Source organism: Pundamilia nyererei, unplaced genomic scaffold (genome assembly GCF_000239375.1).
Source record: "Pundamilia nyererei isolate P.nyererei 1_Seehausen unplaced genomic scaffold, PunNye1.0 scaffold00174, whole genome shotgun sequence".
NCBI classification, from domain to species: domain Eukaryota; kingdom Metazoa; phylum Chordata; class Actinopteri; order Cichliformes; family Cichlidae; genus Pundamilia; species Pundamilia nyererei.
In genome coordinates, this window is record NW_005187575.1 from 864,199 (window position 1) to 885,131 (window position 20,933).

At 39.9% G+C, this 20,933-nt stretch overlaps 3 protein-coding genes across 4 annotated transcripts in view; 1 reads left to right on the forward strand and 2 right to left on the reverse strand.

Moving 5' to 3' along the window:
- The first annotated feature begins 707 nt into the window (after positions 1-707).
- ccn6 (cellular communication network factor 6) lies at positions 708-7,181 on the forward strand. Its single transcript, XM_005746195.2, has 5 exons — positions 708-755; positions 2,697-2,976; positions 4,652-4,888; positions 6,581-6,774; positions 6,888-7,181. Exons 1-5 carry the CDS (start codon positions 708-710, stop codon positions 7,167-7,169), a joined length of 1,041 nt encoding a protein of 346 aa, XP_005746252.1. The 3' UTR covers positions 7,170-7,181.
- A 2-nt stretch (positions 7,182-7,183) lies between these two features.
- On the reverse strand, positions 7,184-19,361 carry tube1 (tubulin, epsilon 1). 2 transcript variants are annotated; one of them, XM_005746193.1, is made up of 12 exons: positions 18,936-19,000; positions 17,738-17,896; positions 16,389-16,441; positions 16,229-16,286; positions 15,439-15,554; positions 13,874-13,995; positions 12,366-12,553; positions 12,076-12,248; positions 11,417-11,557; positions 8,991-9,131; positions 8,172-8,346; positions 7,184-7,754 (listed from the first exon to the last, which is right to left on the reverse strand). In XM_005746193.1, exons 2-12 carry the CDS (start codon positions 17,867-17,869, stop codon positions 7,596-7,598), a joined length of 1,458 nt encoding a protein of 485 aa, XP_005746250.1. In that variant the 5' UTR covers positions 17,870-17,896; positions 18,936-19,000; the 3' UTR covers positions 7,184-7,595. The 2 variants fall into 2 exon arrangements, with proteins under 2 accessions (XP_005746250.1, XP_005746251.1); XM_005746194.1 differs by lacking the exon at positions 17,738-17,896 and adding an exon at positions 19,182-19,361 and having other exon boundaries at positions 7,185-7,754; positions 18,936-19,009.
- A 774-nt stretch (positions 19,362-20,135) lies between these two features.
- lama4 (laminin, alpha 4) overlaps positions 20,136-20,933 on the reverse strand; it is a 35,441-nt gene continuing 34,643 nt past the window's right edge. The window contains exon 36 of the mRNA XM_013914139.1: positions 20,136-20,902. Within this exon, the coding sequence (XP_013769593.1) occupies positions 20,757-20,902 (146 nt within the window). The 3' untranslated portion in view covers positions 20,136-20,756. The remainder of the gene's footprint in view (positions 20,903-20,933) is intronic.

Sequence of the window (20,933 nt, forward strand, 5' to 3'; positions counted from 1 at the left end):
ATTGCGACTAGTTTTTAAAGTTGATAACGATCTGATGACATTCTGGCCTCTCATTGTTGGCAGTACTGGTAGTACAGCACGCAGTAGCAGCAATACGAGTATTATCAGTGTTTCCATATGAAATCTCAAAGGACTGCTGGTTTTAAGGGAATGTAGGTGGAGAGCTAGCTATGAGAGGAGCCTTTATACTCAGTGTAAATAATAATGGAATGTGAACTCAAATAGATGTCAGTCCACATTAGGTGAAGCACGCAGCTTCAGCACCGCATTAAATAAACGGCACAAAGTGAATGTGTCAACTGAGAAGACTTTTAAACATGAAAGTAGGTTTGTTAAGATGTTATGTACAATAGTAGCTTATAACACACACGGTTTAAAGATTTAACCCGTATTTTCATTCAGGTGTGAGTAAGGCTAAGGCTAAGACTATGGAAGTAGGCAGGTTCTGAAGGCTGTGGAGCGACCCAGCATCAAATACTTCCCCTCTGGATCAGTGAAATGGGGGGAAAGGTGTGTTTGAGGAGGGACAGAAGGGTGCTTTGTGGCCTTCCCCAGTCAGGTCAGCTCTCGCAATCTCTCCCCACCCCACCCCATTCCAATCCTCTCCCTCTTCCAGCACCCAGTCTCCCTCCCTCAATCCCACCTTCCTGCTCCCTCGTCACCCCATCTCTCTCCTGGATCTCACACAAACCTTGACCACTTGAGAGATGCTACTGCTTCTCTGCCATTCCCTCCTGCTCATCTTTGCTCAACAGGTAAGAAGAGCACTACCCTTTCACCTTTTTTTCCCTCAGACTGCAGATAAGACAACACTCGATGCCACTCAGAAACTGCTATATATAAATCCAGAGGAAAGCAGTCAGCTGGGATACCTGACTGCAAGTGAATACCAAAACACCCCGTTCAGAATTGACTGTTTGATAGTATTATTTGTATGTAGGCTTTAGTAGTTTACTGGCTTTAGTGTAGGGCTTATTTTAGAAGCGTGAAGTAAGAAAAGATGACAAAATTGGGAAGCCTTTGCAGTTCAAGCTCCCGTGGACTCATTTTCACACCATGAAATGAGCTCATTCAGCAAACCTGGCAGACAGGCTTCAGATTTTTGCCATAACCCTCAGTAACCCTTGGAAGCTCTGAGAGACCAGGGGTATTTGGAGCACAAGTGGTGCCATGGCTGGATTTCATCACAGCAAATACCATCAGGTAAACATGGACATTCAAGGACTGGAATATATTGAAATATCTAAGACATTTTGGCCTCTCACTGCTCTGAGCTCTGTGCAGTGTGTCACTATGTTAGATGTTGAATTTTTTTGGCTGTCATGCTTTGTTGAAAGGTTTCTTATAGATTTTTGTTTCTATTTTGAATTTTTGTTTTGTTTTGCACTTAGCAGTGAAAAATACAAAGCAAGAAAGACTGGGAGGAGCTGAGTTCCCCTTAACCAGACTGTCCCTGCACAGTTACAATGACAATGCTAAACTAGAAGTATGATGGGTATTAGACATGTCTAAGCCTCAAACCTGAAAGTCTGTGTGTGTGTGAGAGAGAGAACAAATTTCAATCTTTTCTGATAATTATTAAAGATGATCAGAAATTAAGTGGCTAAATGTGTTTTAGCTAAAGCTAACACATGGATCTGAGTAAAGCCACTGCAGTTAGGATTTTACTCGTGGTTTTTAGACACACACAGTAAAGATAGATAGGTTTAAATACCTGAAGTCAACCATCCAAAGCAATGGACACAAGAGAGATGAAGAAGAGAAACCGGCAGGGTGGAGTGGGGTGGGTGGAGACGGGTGTTAAGTGTGATTTGTTACACACCTAATACTTAAAAATAGCAGTGAGAGGGAAAGGCAAGGGTTACAAGACAGCAGGGAGACCTGCTATGATATATGGTTTGGAGATGGTGGCACTGACCAAAAGACATGTGCACCACTCTAAATAAGGGGTACATGCACTCACTGCACCATAAAGTCATATCCTGTTAGCAGCTTTAGAGAAATTTAGAAAACATGTACTTTTTAGAACAAGTATATTCAAATAACTCAAATAACTATTATCCAGCGTAAAACTGCCAAATCAAACATGTGGACCGGCCTGCTGTGGTGTGTGTGTATAAGAGAGAGAACGAAAGACAGAGTGAAATTTTATGTCTGCTCTAGTACAACGTGGCAGTAAGGGACCCCAGGAAAAAAAACTACCGGTACTCCTGTGGCAATGAGATCATTTTTCCAGTCCAGGGGAAAAACTAAAAGCACCTTTGAGGCATCATCTGTCTCCTCACTTTCATCTCCCTCAAGCTGGGCTAAAAGATATCTGACACAAAATATTGACCTTGGCTGGTAAAAAGCACTACAGTAAAATGCAAAGGCATCTTGTTCCTTTAGTCTCCCATTAGAGTGTCTGCACTGAACACTAAAGAGTTCTACTTTAACATTTTCCAGAGTAACTAAACCTGGTTGGACAAGGAGGGTCCAGAAAGATGGGTGTGAATTTAGACAGGAAGCAGATAGACGTTACTGGTACATGTAAACATTTTAATCATTTGAACTGTCAATTTATTTTAAAAAAGCTACTGGTTCGAGGAGCAGCGTTTTTTACTGTACATTTCCCCTATCATCTCCATCATAATAATAAAATAAAAATAGTACTGCCAATTCAAAAATTTGACTCTTTCTGGCTGTTTTCCCCTCAGTGCTTCAGCAGGGCGCAGAACAATGGGCAGCTGCAAGCTCCTCAGGGTGGACGGGCTACGACAGAGAGACGCCAATTCTGCCAGTGGCCCTGCAAGTGTCGGCAGAGACCTTACTGTGCCCCTGGTGTCAGCTCTGTCCTGGATGGGTGCGGCTGCTGTAAGAGCTGCGCCCGACAAATTGGAGAGCCGTGCAACGAGAGGGACGTGTGCGACCCACACAAGGGCATGTACTGTGACTTCTCCGCAGACAAGCCAAGATACGAGGTTGGAGTGTGTGCATGTGAGTGGACCTGGTCTTTTACTTGATTGCAGGCAGGGTTGCAATAAAGAGTCAAGGGGCCCAACACAGGTTTTAATCAGGCTTCCTTAGTTGCACTGCAGCAGTGACTCATGGTCAAAGCAGCCACTCATTTTACTCGGATCCTTCGTTATTATGTCCCTCCATCTTACCACGTTTGTTTCATCTTCCTCGCGGGGTGATCGTGGCTCAAGAGTTGGTAGCTCGTCTTATAATCGGAAGGTTGCTGGTTCAAGCCCAGCAATGCAATCCATTATTATTATTATTATTATAAACCTTTACAAGCTCGTGAAAAGATTTGTAATAAATATGAATGAATGGGCTGCTGTCAGTACTTGTATGACCAGTGTGCAGCAGCCTTTCAGATCGGCGCTTCGGCCCACCGGGAATAGGGCCATTGTGCCAGATTACCAGTCCAGCTCTGATTACAGGGGTACATGCTGCTTTACTTCCTACAACTGTGGCAGTGTGATGCTGGCTGTTGGCAGGTGGTCAAACATTGTAAAAGTTGGACATGGCTATAGTAACATCACCCACTGGTTTGCGTTTTAGTATTTTGAAGCCTTGACTTTAGCTTATTAATCCCGAAGGAAATTAGGGTTACAGCAGGCAGCACGCTAATGGCGCATGCACACTTACAAAGGAACCTTTTGACCAACTTTACACAAACATCATATTGGGGAGACATGTCAGAAAGGTAATGCTGACAAACCGATAAAATATTTGAATTTTATTCTCCAAAAACTAAAGACTTCCTGAGAGAATGGTCTATAGCACACAACAGCCTATAATAATCATGATCAAACTGACCTCACCTCTCACTTTAAGCTTTAATACAGTTCAAAAGTTTAGTTATTGAAAATTTATGAAGGGAAATATTAGCTACTGAGACCAAAACACCTTTCTGTACCAACTTATAAACATGTTTTTGTTTTTTTTTGGTTTTTAAACAGTAGTCTATGGGGCTCGCCTCACTTTTGGATTCAGTGTCAAGAGGATATTTGAGGATTCAGCCCCAGGGGCTGCTGTCGCAGGGTTACGTGTGTTGCAACAGTAACAGAATTATGGATATATTGTGAATGGCATATTTTAAAGCAGTGCAAATCACAATTACTCTACCATGAGCCAAACAACATTTGGAAAGACCATAAAAGTTGTATGTTTAAATTAGTTTTTTTTAGTGTTTGCATAAAGCCACACAGTGGCTTCAGAGGAGGCCGCTCTAAACCGGTTCAACGGGAAAGCATTTTAAAAAAAATATGCAAGTGTGAAGAAGCCTGAAGGGGCTTTTACAAACCTCAGTGGGAAACTTAAACTCCAATCAACAATTCCACCTACGTGAGTCAAAAACCACTGGTTTTTGTGTCCATCCCTGCAAAAACATGTTTTTACATTCCATGTCATCATTCGAAATGTGCAAATTGCGTGCTAGGCTGGGAATCAATGCCAGCATAAAGGAGTATGCCATTTTTAAAAAGCTAATTTGCACTCAAATCTCATATTTTGTATGCTTGTGGGGAAAAAGACACAGTAAAATTCTTGGTTTACAAAAAACCCCCAAACAAACAAAAAAGATATTAATTTGCATTACAGTCTTAAGATCCACCATAATCAGAGTTTGAGATTTGCACCAGCATGTTTCTTCTCATTCCTTCAGACATGATGGCGGTAGGCTGTGACCTGAATGGGGTCCACTATGAGAATGGAGAATCCTTCCAGTCCAGCCCCCTCTACAAGTGTACATGCATCGCTGGAGCCATCGGCTGTACCCCTGCTTTCATCCAGAAGCCTGCTGGTCTCTTAGGCTCTGCACCACTGATCAGCAACACGCCAGCTGGCCTTCGCAGTGGCCAGAGCCCAAACAAGCACCAGCAGGACACTACCTACATGTCAGGTGTGTGTTTAGAGAATGAATTCATGGAGAAGAGCCAGACTGTCTTGCCTGGAATGCTAATTGCTGTTAGGTAGCTGGAAGGGAAGGGGGAGCCTCATTACTCAGTACTGTCAGTGTGAGGTGTGACTGCCTGTGGTTAAACTGTCTGACACATATGATTCCAGTTAGAGGAGGAAAAGGAAGAGAAACAAGTTGGTTTTTATTAAAAGCCATAAAAATGTCACTTTGATGTACGGCAAAGCTTATTTAATTGGCGTGGCATGTAGCTGGACCAGATCTATCACATGATCTATCTGAGTCACATACAGTGATTTGCCACTGTGAAAAAACAAAGCACTTTCCCACCCAGCAAAAACTCATCGTCCCTGTCGTTGAGATTTGGTTGAAACATTTTAATTTTGATTAAAAATGTCAAGAAAAGACACGACAAGCTTACTAAGTGGTGCAAACGAGCATGATGCTATAGTCACAAAAATGCACTAACGAGATGGGAAAGTTCTGAGGGTGATCTAATAACAAAAGAAGCTTTTATTTTGGTGTTTGTGGGTCTGATCTGGTTGTGGTTCGAGAAGTGTTGGTGCTAGTGGACGGCTCCGGTAATAATAATAATAATTATAATAATATGTAAAGATAGCTACATGTAAAAGAATGCCTGAGTTTGTGTAGTGAGCTGGTATGTTTACAGTGTTTCAGATTCTTTTGTTACATTTCTATGCAGATCTTTTAATTTTTTTGTCCTTTTCTATGTAGCAGCAATTTCATATCATAATGAATTCAAAATTGATTAATGGGACTGCTCCCATAAGGCTCTATAGCACCTAATCACAACCAGTATTAGTCAAGTTACTTGAAAATAGTAATTTGTTACTAATTACTGATTACTTCTCCACAAAGTAATCCTGTTACTTTACGGATTACTTATTTTCAAAAGTAATTAGTTACTTTATTATTTACTTTTTAAAAACATGATACATATGTAATAATGCAATAGACCTTTCAGCCAATTCTAATTTTTTTTCCTGCATAATCCATCATATAAAATTAAATCAAATCAAAAAGTCTCTTTTTCAAACTTGTTTTATTAGTTTTAATCTTTTAACTTTATACACATTGCATTAAGCAAAAATTTAATTATATGCAACATTCTCTGAGTTGAAGAAATTTGTTTAACATTTAAACCTATGTTCTGCATATTCCAGCATTTAAAATAAAATAATTTTTGCGTTTACTCTCACTCTTTCAAATAGATGCAAGAAAAACACAGAAAGAAATAAATAATTTGAAGTTTAATTTTTCCACTGTAGAAAGAAGTTTTCTTCCCACGTAGAGTGCACGGCGGATGCTAATGTTTATGTCACTTTTTACAGAATCAAACTCAAAGTAATGTCAGTAATTCCAAGCCTTAAACACTGCATGGATGTACTCTCTGCCGCAGATCAACAGTGGATAATATCTCGATATTATCCACTATTGTCATGAGACATTAACAAACAAAATCAGTAACGCAGCATGCTTATGGTATAGTAACAGTAATCCCTTACTTTACTTGTTACTTGAAAAGTAATCAGATTACAGAAATGCATTACTTTTAATAGATTACTGCCCATCTCTGATGGAGACACAGCAGCTTGTTGGAATGATTCTGATCTGTGCTTTGCTTGACACAGTACCCTTTAACTGTAACACTGAAAGGTTACAGGGACCCTCCTTTAGCCTGGAAGAGGAACTGCCTAATCCAGACCACCCACTGGAGTCCCTGCTCCAAGACCTGTGGCCTGGGCATCTCTGTACGTGTCAACAACGATAACAGCAAGTGTGAGATGAGGAAAGACCGCCGCCTGTGCTTGCTGCAACCGTGTGAGAAAAGCGTGCTCAGGAGTGTCAAGGTGGCATCTTTAGCTTTAATCTGTCTGAATCTTTAATATTTTCATTTAATTTTAAAAGTTTTTTTTCTCAAACTCTTAAAAAGAAAGACACCAATTGCTATTCCCACTTCTAGGTGCCAAAGGGAAAGACGTGCCGACCCAAATTCCAGGCAAAGAAAGCAGAGAAGTTGACTCTCTCTGGCTGTACCAGCAACAAGAAGTTTAAGCCCACATACTGCGGTGTGTGTACAGACAAGCGCTGCTGTGTCCCCAACAAGTCACGCATGATCAAGGTCAACTTCACCTGCAAAGGAGGCTCCAACACACAGTGGAAGATGCAGTGGATAACGTCCTGTGTGTGTCAGAGGAAGTGCAACGATCCGGGCGACATGTTTTCTGACCTGCGTTTACTCTAAGGACCCCAAACGTCAGAGACGCAGAGTGGTGCAAGCCCCACTGTGAGAAACTAAGGACTGAAACACACATACACTTTAATTCTCCCTTAGTAACAGTTTTGCACCTCCAAAAGGACAAAAACAAAACTAATTTTGAGAAAGAAGAACAACAGATCATTAAAAAAAACAAAACAAAGTTTTATGGAGCACTCTTCAGGACAGGTATGTGCACTAACAACAAGGAATATGGCCAGTGTACTACATTACCTCATAACAGAACAATCAGGGAGCTTGGAAAAGCAAATAGAAGCTTTAGAGTAGATTAAACTGATGTTCTCTTTAAGTGCTGTTTGGAACACTTTGACCATGCCATACATTAGATAACGTTGATATGTAAAAGCTTCAGTTCTGTGAGTTTGATTCCCAGATTCACAGCACAGCAGACCTTCATCTGGCGATGGAGAGTCTGGGTGCATCAGGCATGAGTCTGGCCTTGGTGGCATCCAGATGATGATATTCTTCAATCAGTGAGTTGAGAGAGGCAATGGCCTCTGAGAAGAAGCTCTGCTCCATCCCTTCTACATGCAGGTAGTGGTGTAAGTGAGCCTAAAATGAAAAAAACAAAACATTAAACTGAGTCTGACTGATGTGTTTGTCAGATTTAGAGGCTGATATGCATTTGCCAATAAGCTTGAAGAATAAACCTGAGATATCATTTCACCTGAAGACAAACTGCTTTGTTTTCTGTGGCTGTACCTGCACCACATATTGAATTAAATAAAAGAAAATACACATTTTGAAATCCATGTATGCCTCTAAACTTAAACTAGTGCAGGAAGACTATATGCCAAGTTATCTTTTGTAGCTACATTTTACAGATGGGTTAAAAGGTTTAGGGTTTAAGCTAGAATTAGGTTTAGGCTAAGAGTAGACTATAGGTTTGTAATAGTAAAATTTAAGTTATTAGATCTGGGAATGCATTACTATCAAAGAATGTCCTCACAAAGACAGCTTGAGACGCACCTTCTTCCTGTAGAGCTTGGTAAAGCGTTCCCTGAGCTCCATGAACGTGGGCTTCACGCAGGTGTTGTTGGCCAGAGCTAACAGGGAGTGGGAGTGTCCCACGGGAGGCACTGAACACAGACTCGTCTTCCAGCCTTCCTGGTTCCATGAGACAAAGGGCAGTGATGGTCTCAGTCTAAAGCCAGGAGAGAGGGGAAAATAACTGTATATGTAATGTTTAACATGTGAGCTTCACATGACAACCAAAAGACTTTGTTTAGTCTCAGTTTACTGTACTTTAAACTGTACTTTATCCTGAAATCAATATGTGAACAGTTCCCTAGCTAGGAGCTATGACTTTAAATCCAGAAACCAAGCATATTTACCTCACTAGCTTTAACAACAATCAAACAACTGGAAATGAAACAGTAAAAAAAAAAAAAAAAATCACTTGTCTGCAGATTAGAGGACTACCAACATCTACAAGTATCCTTATAGTTAAGATACTTAGTCCTGTTTGTACATTAAGTATATATATATATATCTATATTTGTACTTCCTTCCTCCTCCTACCTCTTTTGCCAACAATTTTAACACAACAGTCACAGTACAAAATGTGTGTGCCAACTGAAAAGGAGTTCTGTGAGAGCAGTGGTTAGAGGAGAATATAGTAAGAGCTTGTGGCTGAATGCAGTAATCATGACTTACTGCTAGTGCTCAATGGGTATACTATGGGAAAAGGTGAGTGTGTGGATCACTGGGTACGTTGGAATGGTTGCATGAAATCGTTACATCTTTTGGTGTAGAATTACATACAGAAATAAAGGATTTTCCTCTGACCTCTCGATGTTCCTGCGGACATCAGAAACCTGCACGTTACCCCTGACCATGAGGGCACAAGCCAGGTACAGGCTGTGCTTTGGGTCAGCTTGTATTAGCTGGTGGTCTTTACTGAAGGCATCGCTGAACATCTGATCCAGTCTAGAGCGCACGGTTGGAAGACAGGAGAAGAAAAGAAATGCTTGTATCAGTTGATCAACTTTACAAGAAATGAATGTGCATCAAATCATGTTAAATATTCCTTTTATAGCTTTTTCTTCCAGCCTCAATGAACCCGATTTTAACTGAACATGCCTTGAAGATTTTTATCAGAAGTTCAAAAAGACTGGGAACCAAGACGGCAGTGTTTGGCATAGAAGAATGTTTGCACCTTTATTTATGTAGGGAAGTCCCAAAGAGCAGGCGAGATATTTTTAAGCAACACCATGCCCTGCATTCATACAGTCACATTTATTTACTGCTGGGAGTTATCCAGTAAAACCACCACTCTTTTTGACCAATAAGCATCTTCATAGGAGGAGAGAAGGTCTCTGTGGCCCACACAAGGCCACTTTTGTGGCAGCTGTTGCTGGGAGGAGGTAGGCAGATTGGTGTTTTTTTTTTTTTTTAAATCCTACGTCTGGAAAGCTAAAATTGAACTTGCTGCTTTTTCACATAATAAAAAGAAAGCTGGGGCTTTGTGGTGTTTTAAACTCTTACGCTTCTGTTTAACTAGGAAGAAAAGTGCTGTTCTGAGTTTTTAGTAACTTGGTTATTCAGATCAGGTGAGTTCATTAAAAAAAAAAAAGTTTTATACTTAATACAAACTCAAGATCGAATGTAAAGTGTTAAACCTATTTGAACTGGATCTTACTTTAATACTATTTTTCAGTAATGATCAGCAGAATTTCTCAACTATTAATCATTAAGTACTGGATTATTATTTAAACCATTCACAACTCTTAGCTACGCCTCTATTTTCCAGCTGTTTCCCCACTTCTGCATCACTGCTTATATTAACAGAAGTGTTAAAAGGTGTTTGCCTCCTTCCTGATTTTGTATTTCTTGTATGTTTGTCACAATTAAATATCCATCAAACAAATGTAAATATTAGACAATATATGTTTATTATTATTTGGCAGTTTAATTCTACATCTGATCTATTACTTTTACCTAACTGATAACTTTTCTGCTCAAACTTGAGGCATTCGGTTCTTTACTTTTCCAATTTTTTTGTGACCAGACAAGCTAATCTGTCACTTGGACACTAACCTGTGGGGTGTTTGTACTTTGGGTTGAAAATCATAGACTAACCAGGTCATTCATAGAATCATTTAAAAAAGAAAGCTTTTATAGGAGATAATTAATTGATCATGAGCAAGTTTCACTTTTTTCACTCTACCACTGTAAAAGCAGACATTTGGGCAGTTTGCCACTCATTGGTAAACTGAAGCATTTAGGAGTGTGTAAAGAGCACCACAATCCCCCACAATTCTTCCCAAGGTCACACCATGCAATGCTCAGAGGAAATCCAAAAGACCCAAGAGCTACAACTGAGATTCTACAGGCCTCTGTTACCTGGTAAATGTTAAAGGTCATGACAGTACAATTACAAAAAAAAAAAAGACTAACCAAGTATGGCTTATTTGGATAAAACCACTGAAATGGAAATTGCATAGAAATTATGAAAACCAAAATGTTGAAATATATTCTATTTTTTGACTTTGCATAATATTGCAAACTCTATGAATAAAAAAAATAACAACAAAAAAATCCATTATTTATTCAATTAAATACCCTGAATTCAAAAATTTAGTAGCATAACATAATTTCAATTAAGTACAAAGAATATAATAGGCAATTACCACCGAATATGCACAAGGTGTGGATATGAATGAAGGATGAACACAAAACCAATGATGTTATTGTGTATTTCTTACAGGAGTTTGGAACTATTGTCCTGACAAAACTGAAATGTGCAGCACACTGAAACCATTTAAAAATGTCATGTTTAGTGTTCATCTGAATTTGGGGCAAACGGTCAATCATTTCTCTCTGTTTTCATAGTGATTTTGTGTTTAAACCAGATGTTAAGGATGTGGTTGTGTTCCTTATGTCTAGAATGGTGTCAGGGACAGGAGTTATGTAAGCTGCAAGCTTCAGCCTATACTCTTTCACATGATTCATATCAGGAAAATATTTGAATCTAAATTATGCCACTAACCATATCAGCCACCCCATCTGTAGGAAATCGTGAGTCAGTCCTGCTTGACTGGTGCTGTTTCATCATCATGTTACAAATGACAGTTTAAGTTACGGTGTAAACCAACCGAAACCACTTCTAAATGGTCAAGTCATCAATGGAGGGGTTCATGTGAGGAGGAGCTCTGCAGGACACACAACAACTGTCAGGTAAAAATAACTGCACCGATGGGCACAAGGCTTACCTCCTTGTGGGCACATTAATATCTGCTAATGTGTAGAGGGGTGTGAGACTGGGCACCAGGTAGTGTAAACGAGGAAAGGGCACCAGGTTCATCGCAATCTCATTCAGATCCATGTTGAGGGAGCCCTCAAAACGGGCTGAGCTGCAAATAAAAAAGTTATAATGACATGCTCAATTTGACTGCATAATAACGTTAAGTTCCACTAATTAGGGATAACTAAAAGAAGCAAATCTAGAATATCTTCTTGATACATAACACTGTGCAAAAGATCAAAATGCTTTTATTCATAAATAACTTCCTAAGTTGACTTGTGTGACAGTACCAAATCTCCAGGTTGACTCTCAAGCCCTTGCAGGACTCTCACAGAAGCTTTTAATGATAAGATAGCATCACGCGATAAACACCTGAAATGCTTTGACATCTCTGGTTAGTGTCTCATGCTCCAACTTTGGCTGACTCAAAGGGCCAAAATTAAAACAGACAGGAGACTGCAGATGAAAGCCCAAACTGGCTTTACTGACTGTTATTATGAAGAGAATGGATACTAATGCATTTATTATGGCAATCTTATGGACTAGAAAAAAATGGTCAAAAGGGTGTTAATGTTTTTCCTTAGCACACGGGCTTCTACTGTATATGAGCAAACAGTAATACTATACCTGGTAATATTGAGCAACAGGTTAGCCACAATGTTATTCATAGCATCAAAGGGTTTTTCTGCCCCACTGAGGCCTCCCTGTCCAGAGGTGACTGCGCTGTTTCTCTTGATATTTAAACCAGGCTTTGTACCATGAGACATAACTTTAATCTTGTTCACAATGTCAACCAATGACTGGAAGGGGAGAAATGAGGGAAAAGAAGAAATCACATTCAGTTTGACAGTTTTCATTTATGTGCGTTGCACAGACATTTGCAGGGAGAGAGGGAAGGCATTTCTGAATCCACAAACCTGGTTTTCCACTAGCAGGACACAATCAGCGTGCTCTGTGAGCTTGTTCATGGCAAGGACACTGTTGTATGGTGAGGTGATTACGTCATCTTCCCCAGATGGATAGATGGAGGTGACAACGCGACACACCTCAGGGAACTCCTCCTCCAGCAAGCTGAGCACTCTGGTTCCCAGGCCAGAGCCAGTACCTTAAATCCATAGTCAGTAACTAATTAATTATCAGCTGTCTACAGAAAAATCCTTAATTTACTGACATGACAATTTAAATCTTATTTCTACACTGCTTGAAAAATTAAGGTAACACTTTGACGTATAACAGTAGAGCTGCAATCCCTGGTAATCCCTGAGTCAGATCGTGGACACTGAAGATGAAGGGACCGATCAAGCTGGAGGAGACCTATCGGGTTTGGTTAGCCTGTGGGACCTCAGAGGCAGCTGATTGGTACTGGCAGGCCAAGCAGAATATAGCTTGGGCGGTGGGTGAAGCAAAAGCTTAGGTTGTGGGAGGAGTCCAGTGAAGCCTTGGACAAAGACTTTCGGTCTGCCTCGAAGTGTTTCTGGAAAATCGTCAGGAAAGCAGTGCTCTACTCTGCAGGTGTAGTGCTGCGGACTTCAACTGAGTATATACTCAGGCAGTGGAAGGAATACTTTAAAGACCCACTTAACCCCACTGGCATGCCTTCTATAGAGGAGGCAAGTCTGGGGACAAGGTCACTGAGGTAGTTAAACAACTATCGGTGGCAGAGTCCTTGGATTAGATGATGTTGATAAAATTCCTGAAGGCTCAGGAATGTCATAATCATCATGTTGCGGGGATGTCTACTTAACACACCTCTGCATGGAGATTGAGGTAACGCAACTGGACTGGCAGTCTGCAGTGGTGTTTCCCATATTCAAGAAGGGGGAGCAGAAGGTGTGCTCCAACTATAGGGGGATTGCACTCCTCAGCCTCCCCAGGAGGGTCTAGGTTTTGAGCAAACGGCCTCAGAATTTGATCTCTGCATTTTGCAAAATGGTCCTGTTGCTTCATCAGGGAATGGCCTCCAGCTTAGAAATGTGGACGAGGCCCCTGGGGTAGACCCAGGAGACACTAGAGAGATTATATCTGTTGGCTGGTCTGAATAAGCTGGAGTACGTGGCTGCAGAGCGGGAGGTCTGGGTTTGTCTGCTGCCCCCATAACCCAGTCACAGATAAGACAAATAAAATGGATGGATGAATATTTGAATATATTATTTCAATAAGTTTTTTCTCTAAATTCTAGTTTCTATTTTATTTCAGCTAACTACTCTTACAGCCTTCACACAGGTCTAAAAGTAAAGAAGTGACGTGCGTGACAACAAAGATACAAAAATTAAGTAAGTGAAATGAAATCATGCACAAATGTATTCTTATTGGCTTTATTCATTTTTTTTGTCACTACAAATCTAACATGAATTAATTGAAGTAAAGCTTGGAGTACTGGACTGTGAAGCATTAATGAAAGGATGCCCTTGAATCAGAGCCTTACCTCCTCCCATAGAGTGAATGAGAAAGAAGCACTGCAGACAGTCACATTGCTCTGCTGCCTTCCTGAGCTTATCCACTATCTTCTCCCTGTAGGCCGAGCCGTACGTCATGTTTCCAACTGCCCTGAATGACAAGCACAAAACGATACCTTGGTTTTTCCCCCCTAATCATAAGATAATGCCAAAAATTGAACATTAATGATAAGTATAATTTTTAATGCTCAGGACAGATTTAATATTACTTTCATCTTTTATGATGATCACTATGTCAGATTAAGCAATTATATTGAGTGATCAACATGACAGACTGCCCGTTGCTCCCACAGCATGCATGATGTGTTAGGAAGTTGTCAGTAGCTAGTGTGTTCATGGAAAGGAAAGGTAACAGACAAAAGCAACTGAAGGGGCTGTCAGGATGTCCTGGAGCATCCCATGTTGCTCTTGTGTTTTTTTCATTACGACAAACTATGCAAGATAAAAGAGTCAAAGTTCAACTCTCACTACGTTATACATGTTGTAGGACATATAAAAGAGTTTAGTGCAAAAGTCATTCATGGTAAAAACAATATTGGAATTTTAAACATAGGGTATAATTATGTGGGCCAATAAAAAGATTGCCGTGCAGTGTAAAGGCTTTCTCGCCTCTAAGCAACAAACTGTGGGAATCAGACTGACAGTCTCAAATTGTTGTGGCATGCCAAGTACAGGATTTACCACAGGCGTCATGGATTGACTACATAATCCATTGGTGGTTCATTCACAGGCAATGCTACACTGTAAACAAGTTGCACTTTTTTGTGCAGACAGAAAATAAGCCACCGGCAGCTGAGAAAAATTTACAGGAGATAAAGATTATTTGAAGAAATTAAAAGCGTGTGCTAATATAACTCTGTGTCAAGTAGACTTCCTGTTAACATCCCATAACATTCCATAACATCTGATATCACTGTGGGCCTTCTGCTTGACCATTTCCAATCTGTGAATCTGTGAAATCTTAGAGTCATATATTAAATACTTTACAAGAGATATATACTTTTTGAAAAATATAGACTATTGGCTCATTAACATATGAAATTTTTTTTTAAGAGGTCCTGTAAAGTCCCACATTGGAGCACACACTAGATAAAAAAGATAGTACATAGTTGTATTTCACAATAATGCATGGAGACCTGGTCTACCTACAATTTCAGGTAGGTAGACCAGGGAAACCATACAGAGAAACTACTCACATCAGGCTGATCTTTTCCCTAAATTATACTCTGCACAATTGAGAATGTGAAAACTGAAAAAACAACAGTTAAGCCACCCGTGTTCCTCTTTCAGATTATACAAAATTCAACATATAGTGGATTATTAAGAAAACATGTTTAATTCTTTCAGACAATTACCAAAAAATACTTTCTTTGCAATCTCTTCAAAGACTATTCCCTGAATACCACTAGAACTGCATATAGTGTAACAGCACGTGAGCTGTAACACAACTCCAGCAGGATTTAAATTATGGTGTGCAACAGTTGGTAAAGTCCACGTGAGCTCGGTGGCATCCTGGGGCTTGTCTGTCTCTTACCAGTTGTTGCCTGAACCTGACACGTCTGTGAGTAGTTGCGTGCTATCAAACACTTCTCTTAACGGGCCCTGCAGGATCTGGTTGACCACACCCTCTTCCATGTCCACCAGGACCGCCTGTGGATTCAAATATGTGAAAATGAGGCCCGCTCATACATTTCAATGCTATCATATACTGAGCACATTCCTTTTACCCCAGTCATTTCATAATTCACCCAATGAATGCTGAACCTTTCAGAAAGCTCGACTCCAAAATAAAATGTGAAAAGAATACGCATCATCAATCAGTCTTAAGCTTATTATTATCCATGTTAAAGCCATTTATCATTTTCCTTTGGGCCAAAGTTAACCCCAAAGGGTGAAATTTGAGATGTGGCAGCCCTTTGCTCATTTCTAGTAGAAGGCTTATTTAATGGAAACAGAAAGACGTGGCACCTCTGGCACAGCAAAAGCTACAGCCAAACTCAATGACTGAGAGAATCAGATATGGAATTAATTTGCATTTGATACAGTTGACCAAGAGATGTTCACAAAGAATTCACCTTCAGTATCAGTCCATACTAGCAACATTCAAAGCCTTATGCTTTGCATGTAAAAGACACTTGACTATGCCTGCACTGCTATTGTGAATGTTTCATAGGTTAAAATGTTTGCACGCATAGGCTAACATCTATTTTTATTAGTACCAACTCTGAAATTTCTGAAGTTCTAACTTCTTATTTGCTTAATTTTTATCCAGTTTTGACACAATAACTAAAAATTAGGGACTCGAGAGTCCTTCTAGAACTTACCCTGGCCTTCAGGTGTTGGATTCTCCCACCAACAGCAAATTCAGCCCCGTCACTTTTCCTGGAAAAGGACAGTCAGTGATTTAAAAAAAAAAAAAAAAGGCAATACATTTGGAACACTTATATGTCAATGAACTACTGGAGGAAAGCAGGTTTAACATACCTGGAATCCACATTTCGGAAAAAGCTATTGAGGGCTTCATCGTACAATCCCCTCTGAGGATGAAGGAAAAAAAAAGATTTAGGAGCTGTGAGAGTCATGTCTGTTTCTTACAGGACAAAACAGGGCACACAGAAAACAGACATCCCTTAGAACAAAGGTTTAGTGAGAAAACATAATGACTTCCCTGATTATCATAGATAAGATGTTAAAAAATGTACTGAAAGTTTTTCTTGGTCACTTAAATCTACAGTGCTGTGAACAAGTATTTGAACTCTTCCTGATTTTGCTTTGTTTTTGTTTATACCAGCTGCATCTACATTTTTCATTCACTTAAACATAAGATTATAGTAGACTAGGCCTGGGTATCTGGTGAATCAGTAGTTTCTACATAGTTGATGCATTTTACCTAAACCCTAAGAATTACTGCACTGGAACACTTTCAGTTTTACCATGATAAAATTCATGTGAAATCAGGATTTCATTTTTGGAAATTAAATTAAATTGTTTCTAGTGCTTAAGACCAACATCCCTAAAGCTTATGAACTACAGAAGGCAGCTAACGTTTAAACTGGAAACCAAAATGATTACAACTTGGATAAAGCCGAGGTAAATATCTCTCTGTCACACTAAAGAAATGAGTTATTAACTACCCAGCTGAAATACAGCGCTGAAAAATGAGGTTTTCTAATCATTAAAAAAAAAGAGAAGCATTCTCTGAATCACTTAGGGCGTGTCTGCTGAGGCGTCAACTGACAGCTCTCACATCATCTCAAACAGACTGCACAAAGCAGACAAACAGAGCTAGAATTGATTTAACGCAACCACACAAGTCAGAGAAGAAAATTACAATGTGTATTATACAAGAGTGTTTGACACTTATCTGCTGTTTTTCTGTCACAGTCAGTTTGGAATGCAATTTAAAAATGACATGACAATGTGGCTGGAAAGTCTGGTAATTATAAATTTACACCAAGATGAGAAACAAATAACACCCACACTGATTATTAAAGCAAAATACCCCACTATACATTATAATTCCTCAACATAGATACATTCAAGCACATAATCAACACTTACTGTGGACTAAGTTACCAACTAAAGATAAGCAAACACAAAATCTTTCACTCTGCAATGACAAGTATAACAGAAAATGCTGGCGAGACAGGGAGGAGACAGTTGGTTTGGGTCTGTTCACTACTAACAGCTGGTGAGTCCCAATTTATACAGTGTAAAATAATTAGAATAATGCTAATAGAAATGTACATTTGCTGATAATAGTCAGACATAACATTATGACCACCTGCCTAATATTGTCTCAGTCCCATTTTTGCTTCCAAAACAAACCTTACCCATCGAGGCATTGACTCCACTAGACCCCTGAAGGTTTGCTGTGGTATCGGCACCAAGATGTTAGCAACAGATCCTTTAAGTCCTGTAAGAGGTGGGGCCTCCAGTGGATTGGACTTATTTGTCCAGCACATCCCACAGATGATCGACTATATTGATATCTGGAGAATTTGGAGGGGTAAAAAAATGCCTCAAAGTCATTGTTGTGCTCCTCAAACCATTCTTGAAGTTTTGCTTTGTGACAGGGTGCATTATCCTGCTGACAGAGGCCACAACCATCATGGAGTACTGTTTCCATGAAAGGGTGTACATGGTCTGCAACAATGCTTGGGTAGGTGCTACATGTTAAAGTAACATCCATATGTATGGCAGGACTCAAGGTTCCCAAGCAGAAGATTGCACAAAGCATCCCACCGCCTCCACCAGCTCACCTTCTCATAGTGCATCCTGGTGTTATGTGTTCCCCCACTAGGTGATGCACATGCACCCACACCTCAACCAGTTGTCTACCCATCACAATTTCGCCCTTTTCAACCTCTCAAATCCTTATTAAATTAAGCAAAGCCTCCAAGCCCCCCCCCCCCTTAACACATGGACAAACATCACAGACTGAGGAAAGCAGACAGTTTTCCTGCCTTGGTTGTTGGAGGTGCATGTGCCAGAGGTTAATGACACTTTTGCTGTAGTCTAAGAAATGCTAACAGTTGAAGGTGTTTGTTGCTCCCAGCTTTTTGAATGAGTTTCTCCTCTGAGTTGATTAAATATGCTCAACTTTAAAGGTTTTCCTACACTAACTAAAGTTACTTGTACTTGAATTACATTTTGCTATTTTGTACTTTTACTACAATGCCTTGACATGATCCCAAAGGTGCTCTACTGGATTGAGGGATGGTGGCTCTGGTAGCCATTTGAGTACAGTAACCCCCTTTCGTGTTCAAGAAACCAGCTTGAGATGATCTGAGCTCTGTAACGTATTGTCTTATCCAGCTCAAAAGCACAGGTGTAATTATAAAAACGTTAAAAGCGGCTGTGTTTCACCCAGAGATGCTGTGTCTACGGATTTTTGGTTGTATAGTCTGGGTCACCAGAACATTAGAAAGACAAACATGTGCTTTTCCTGTCGTAACAAGTCAGACTTCATTATTATTCGTCGGATACCTTCGTTGTGCTGTGCTGTGCTGTGTGTGTAATTGCACTTACTTTATTGACATGGGCATGCTCTCGCAAAGCAAGATCCCAAAACCTGCAGCCAACCTGGTTGCCGCACTGTCCAACTGCAGAACGGAATTTCAGTTTAACTTAAAAAACACAATTAGTAGTAATACAGATTTCATTTGTTAAAGGTATGTAGCTACGTCACATAAAACGGAACTACTTGACATAAACACCGACCTGGGGGCTAAGCTAGCCTCCTACCTGTCATTTACCGCGCTGAGTTTCACTCACCTTGGACCACAACGGACTGTGTCATGTCAACAACACCCCATACACGTTGTAAAAGTGCGAAGCTAATCCATAATGACTGTTCCGTTTATGTTATCCATCAATAAGATCTTCACAAGACTTTTGAACACCTCTTCTTCCTCGCGCCTTAGCTATGTTTGGTCGAGCATTGATGACGTCATTTCCATGGAAACGGAACGTACGTTTCAGCCACTGACCCCCCCCCCCCCAAAAAAAGTGTGTGTGACGAACAAAAACAAGCAATAAAGACATTTTTAAAAAGAAAAAACAGGAGGTTTGTAGTAATATAATATAGCAGTTTTGTAGAGACCACACATTAAATGATTAAAATCTCTTCTGTAGTTTAACTCCCATTAATAAAGTTAAAATAAAGGATGGTATGAGATACTGGTTTTTAAAAGCAGAATAAAAGCATTTAAGACTGTAAACTATATTTTGTCAGTGATGTTACATTATGGTTGAATTTTGTGTCTCAGCGTGGGTGCCAAATTAAGGTAGGTAGGATGTTTTTCCAAAATTAAAACAATTAGAAAACGAAGAGTTTTCAACCAGTTTTCCAGTGTTTTGCCTTGGTATTTATTGCTTGTCTGTGATTAGGCTTCCCAGTTATTTCACCTTCTGTCTTAACTGTCGTGAAATATTTTACCCCCTGAAAATGGTGTGCTTCTGAGTAAAAACATAATAAAAACATTTTTAAAGAAAAAAACAAACAAAAAACAGTTACTGAACACTTATTATGACTTTTCATCTTACATCACGAGCATGCTCTAATTTCCACGCCCACATAGGACATATACTTATTGGCCGCTTTGATAGGTACACCATCCAACTGCTAACTAAACAGCCATTAGACTGCTGATCCGCTTGGATTGTTGTGTATGTGTGTGTGTCGCCATCTAGTGGCTGATTAAACTGACTGCAAACAAGTTAACTACCTTTAACAAGATTGTGACAGTTGTTTAATTTTCATCTGAGTCATTGGGTGGACACTTTGGATGTACATGTCACTGGATTGTGGGAAAAACCAAAAGAAAACACTCCTGTGTTCTGACCATTTTTAATTTACTGAGTATATCTGTGCAATATTGCATGCATATACCAGGTTGTTAAGTCAGTCTCAGCTGATTTTGGTGAAATGAACAAGTGCACTATAGGAGAACACACATGTAAAAAAGTTTCAGTGGAGGTAAAATGTTATTTATTATCAGAAATAAAACAGTACAAAAGGAAAGCTTTGAAAATGAACTTATACAAAAAACATGTGCCATCAAGATTATGAAGTGGAGTAAAGGAACATACAGTAACACAGTAATGTTAGTGTGCCTGTGTGCTTCACACTGTGGACTGGAGGAATCAATCTGATTTGTTTATTTATAACGGGTGTTTGCTTTGATTGAATGGACGTTTTGGTCATACTCTTGGTGGGAGTGAAAAACAAAAACCGACAACTTCTACACAAAAAGCACACAAACGTGTCAGAAAGGAAAAAGACTGATGATATGGGGTTTCTACCATGCATTTGGTCATTGCTTTGCTGAGCTAGAGATCATAGAAATCTTATGTTGCTGGACAGGTTCCAACACTGACAGCTCCACTGACCAGGACCGCTTTGCTGAAGTTTACTTGGCTGTTGTTGATTGTCAGGTTTCTCATGCAGCCCACAAAGGCCTTCCTGGTAGCAGCACTTTCTGGAAGGAAACCATCTGAGAGGAGGTAGAAGGCATTATTAACAGC

Bases quoted from the DNA above. Each gene is read 5' to 3' on its own strand.
- ccn6 (XM_005746195.2), top strand. From the start codon at position 708: ATGCTACTGCTTCTCTGCCATTCCCTCCTGCTCATCTTTGCTCAACAG. The intron at 756-2,696 runs GTAAGAAGAGCA...TTTTCCCCTCAG, and splicing joins TGCTCATCTTTGCTCAACAG to TGCTTCAGCAGGGCGCAGAA. The intron at 2,977-4,651 runs GTGAGTGGACCT...TCATTCCTTCAG, and splicing joins CGAGGTTGGAGTGTGTGCAT to ACATGATGGCGGTAGGCTGT.
- tube1 (XM_005746193.1), bottom strand. From the start codon at position 17,869: ATGTGCTGGACAAATAAGTCCAATCCACTGGAGGCCCCACCTCTTACA. The intron at 15,555-16,228 runs GTAAGTTCTAGA...TTGAATCCACAG, and splicing joins TCCAACACCTGAAGGCCAGG to GCGGTCCTGGTGGACATGGA. The intron at 7,755-8,171 runs GTGCGTCTCAAG...TTTTCATTTTAG, and splicing joins CCAAGCTCTACAGGAAGAAG to GCTCACTTACACCACTACCT.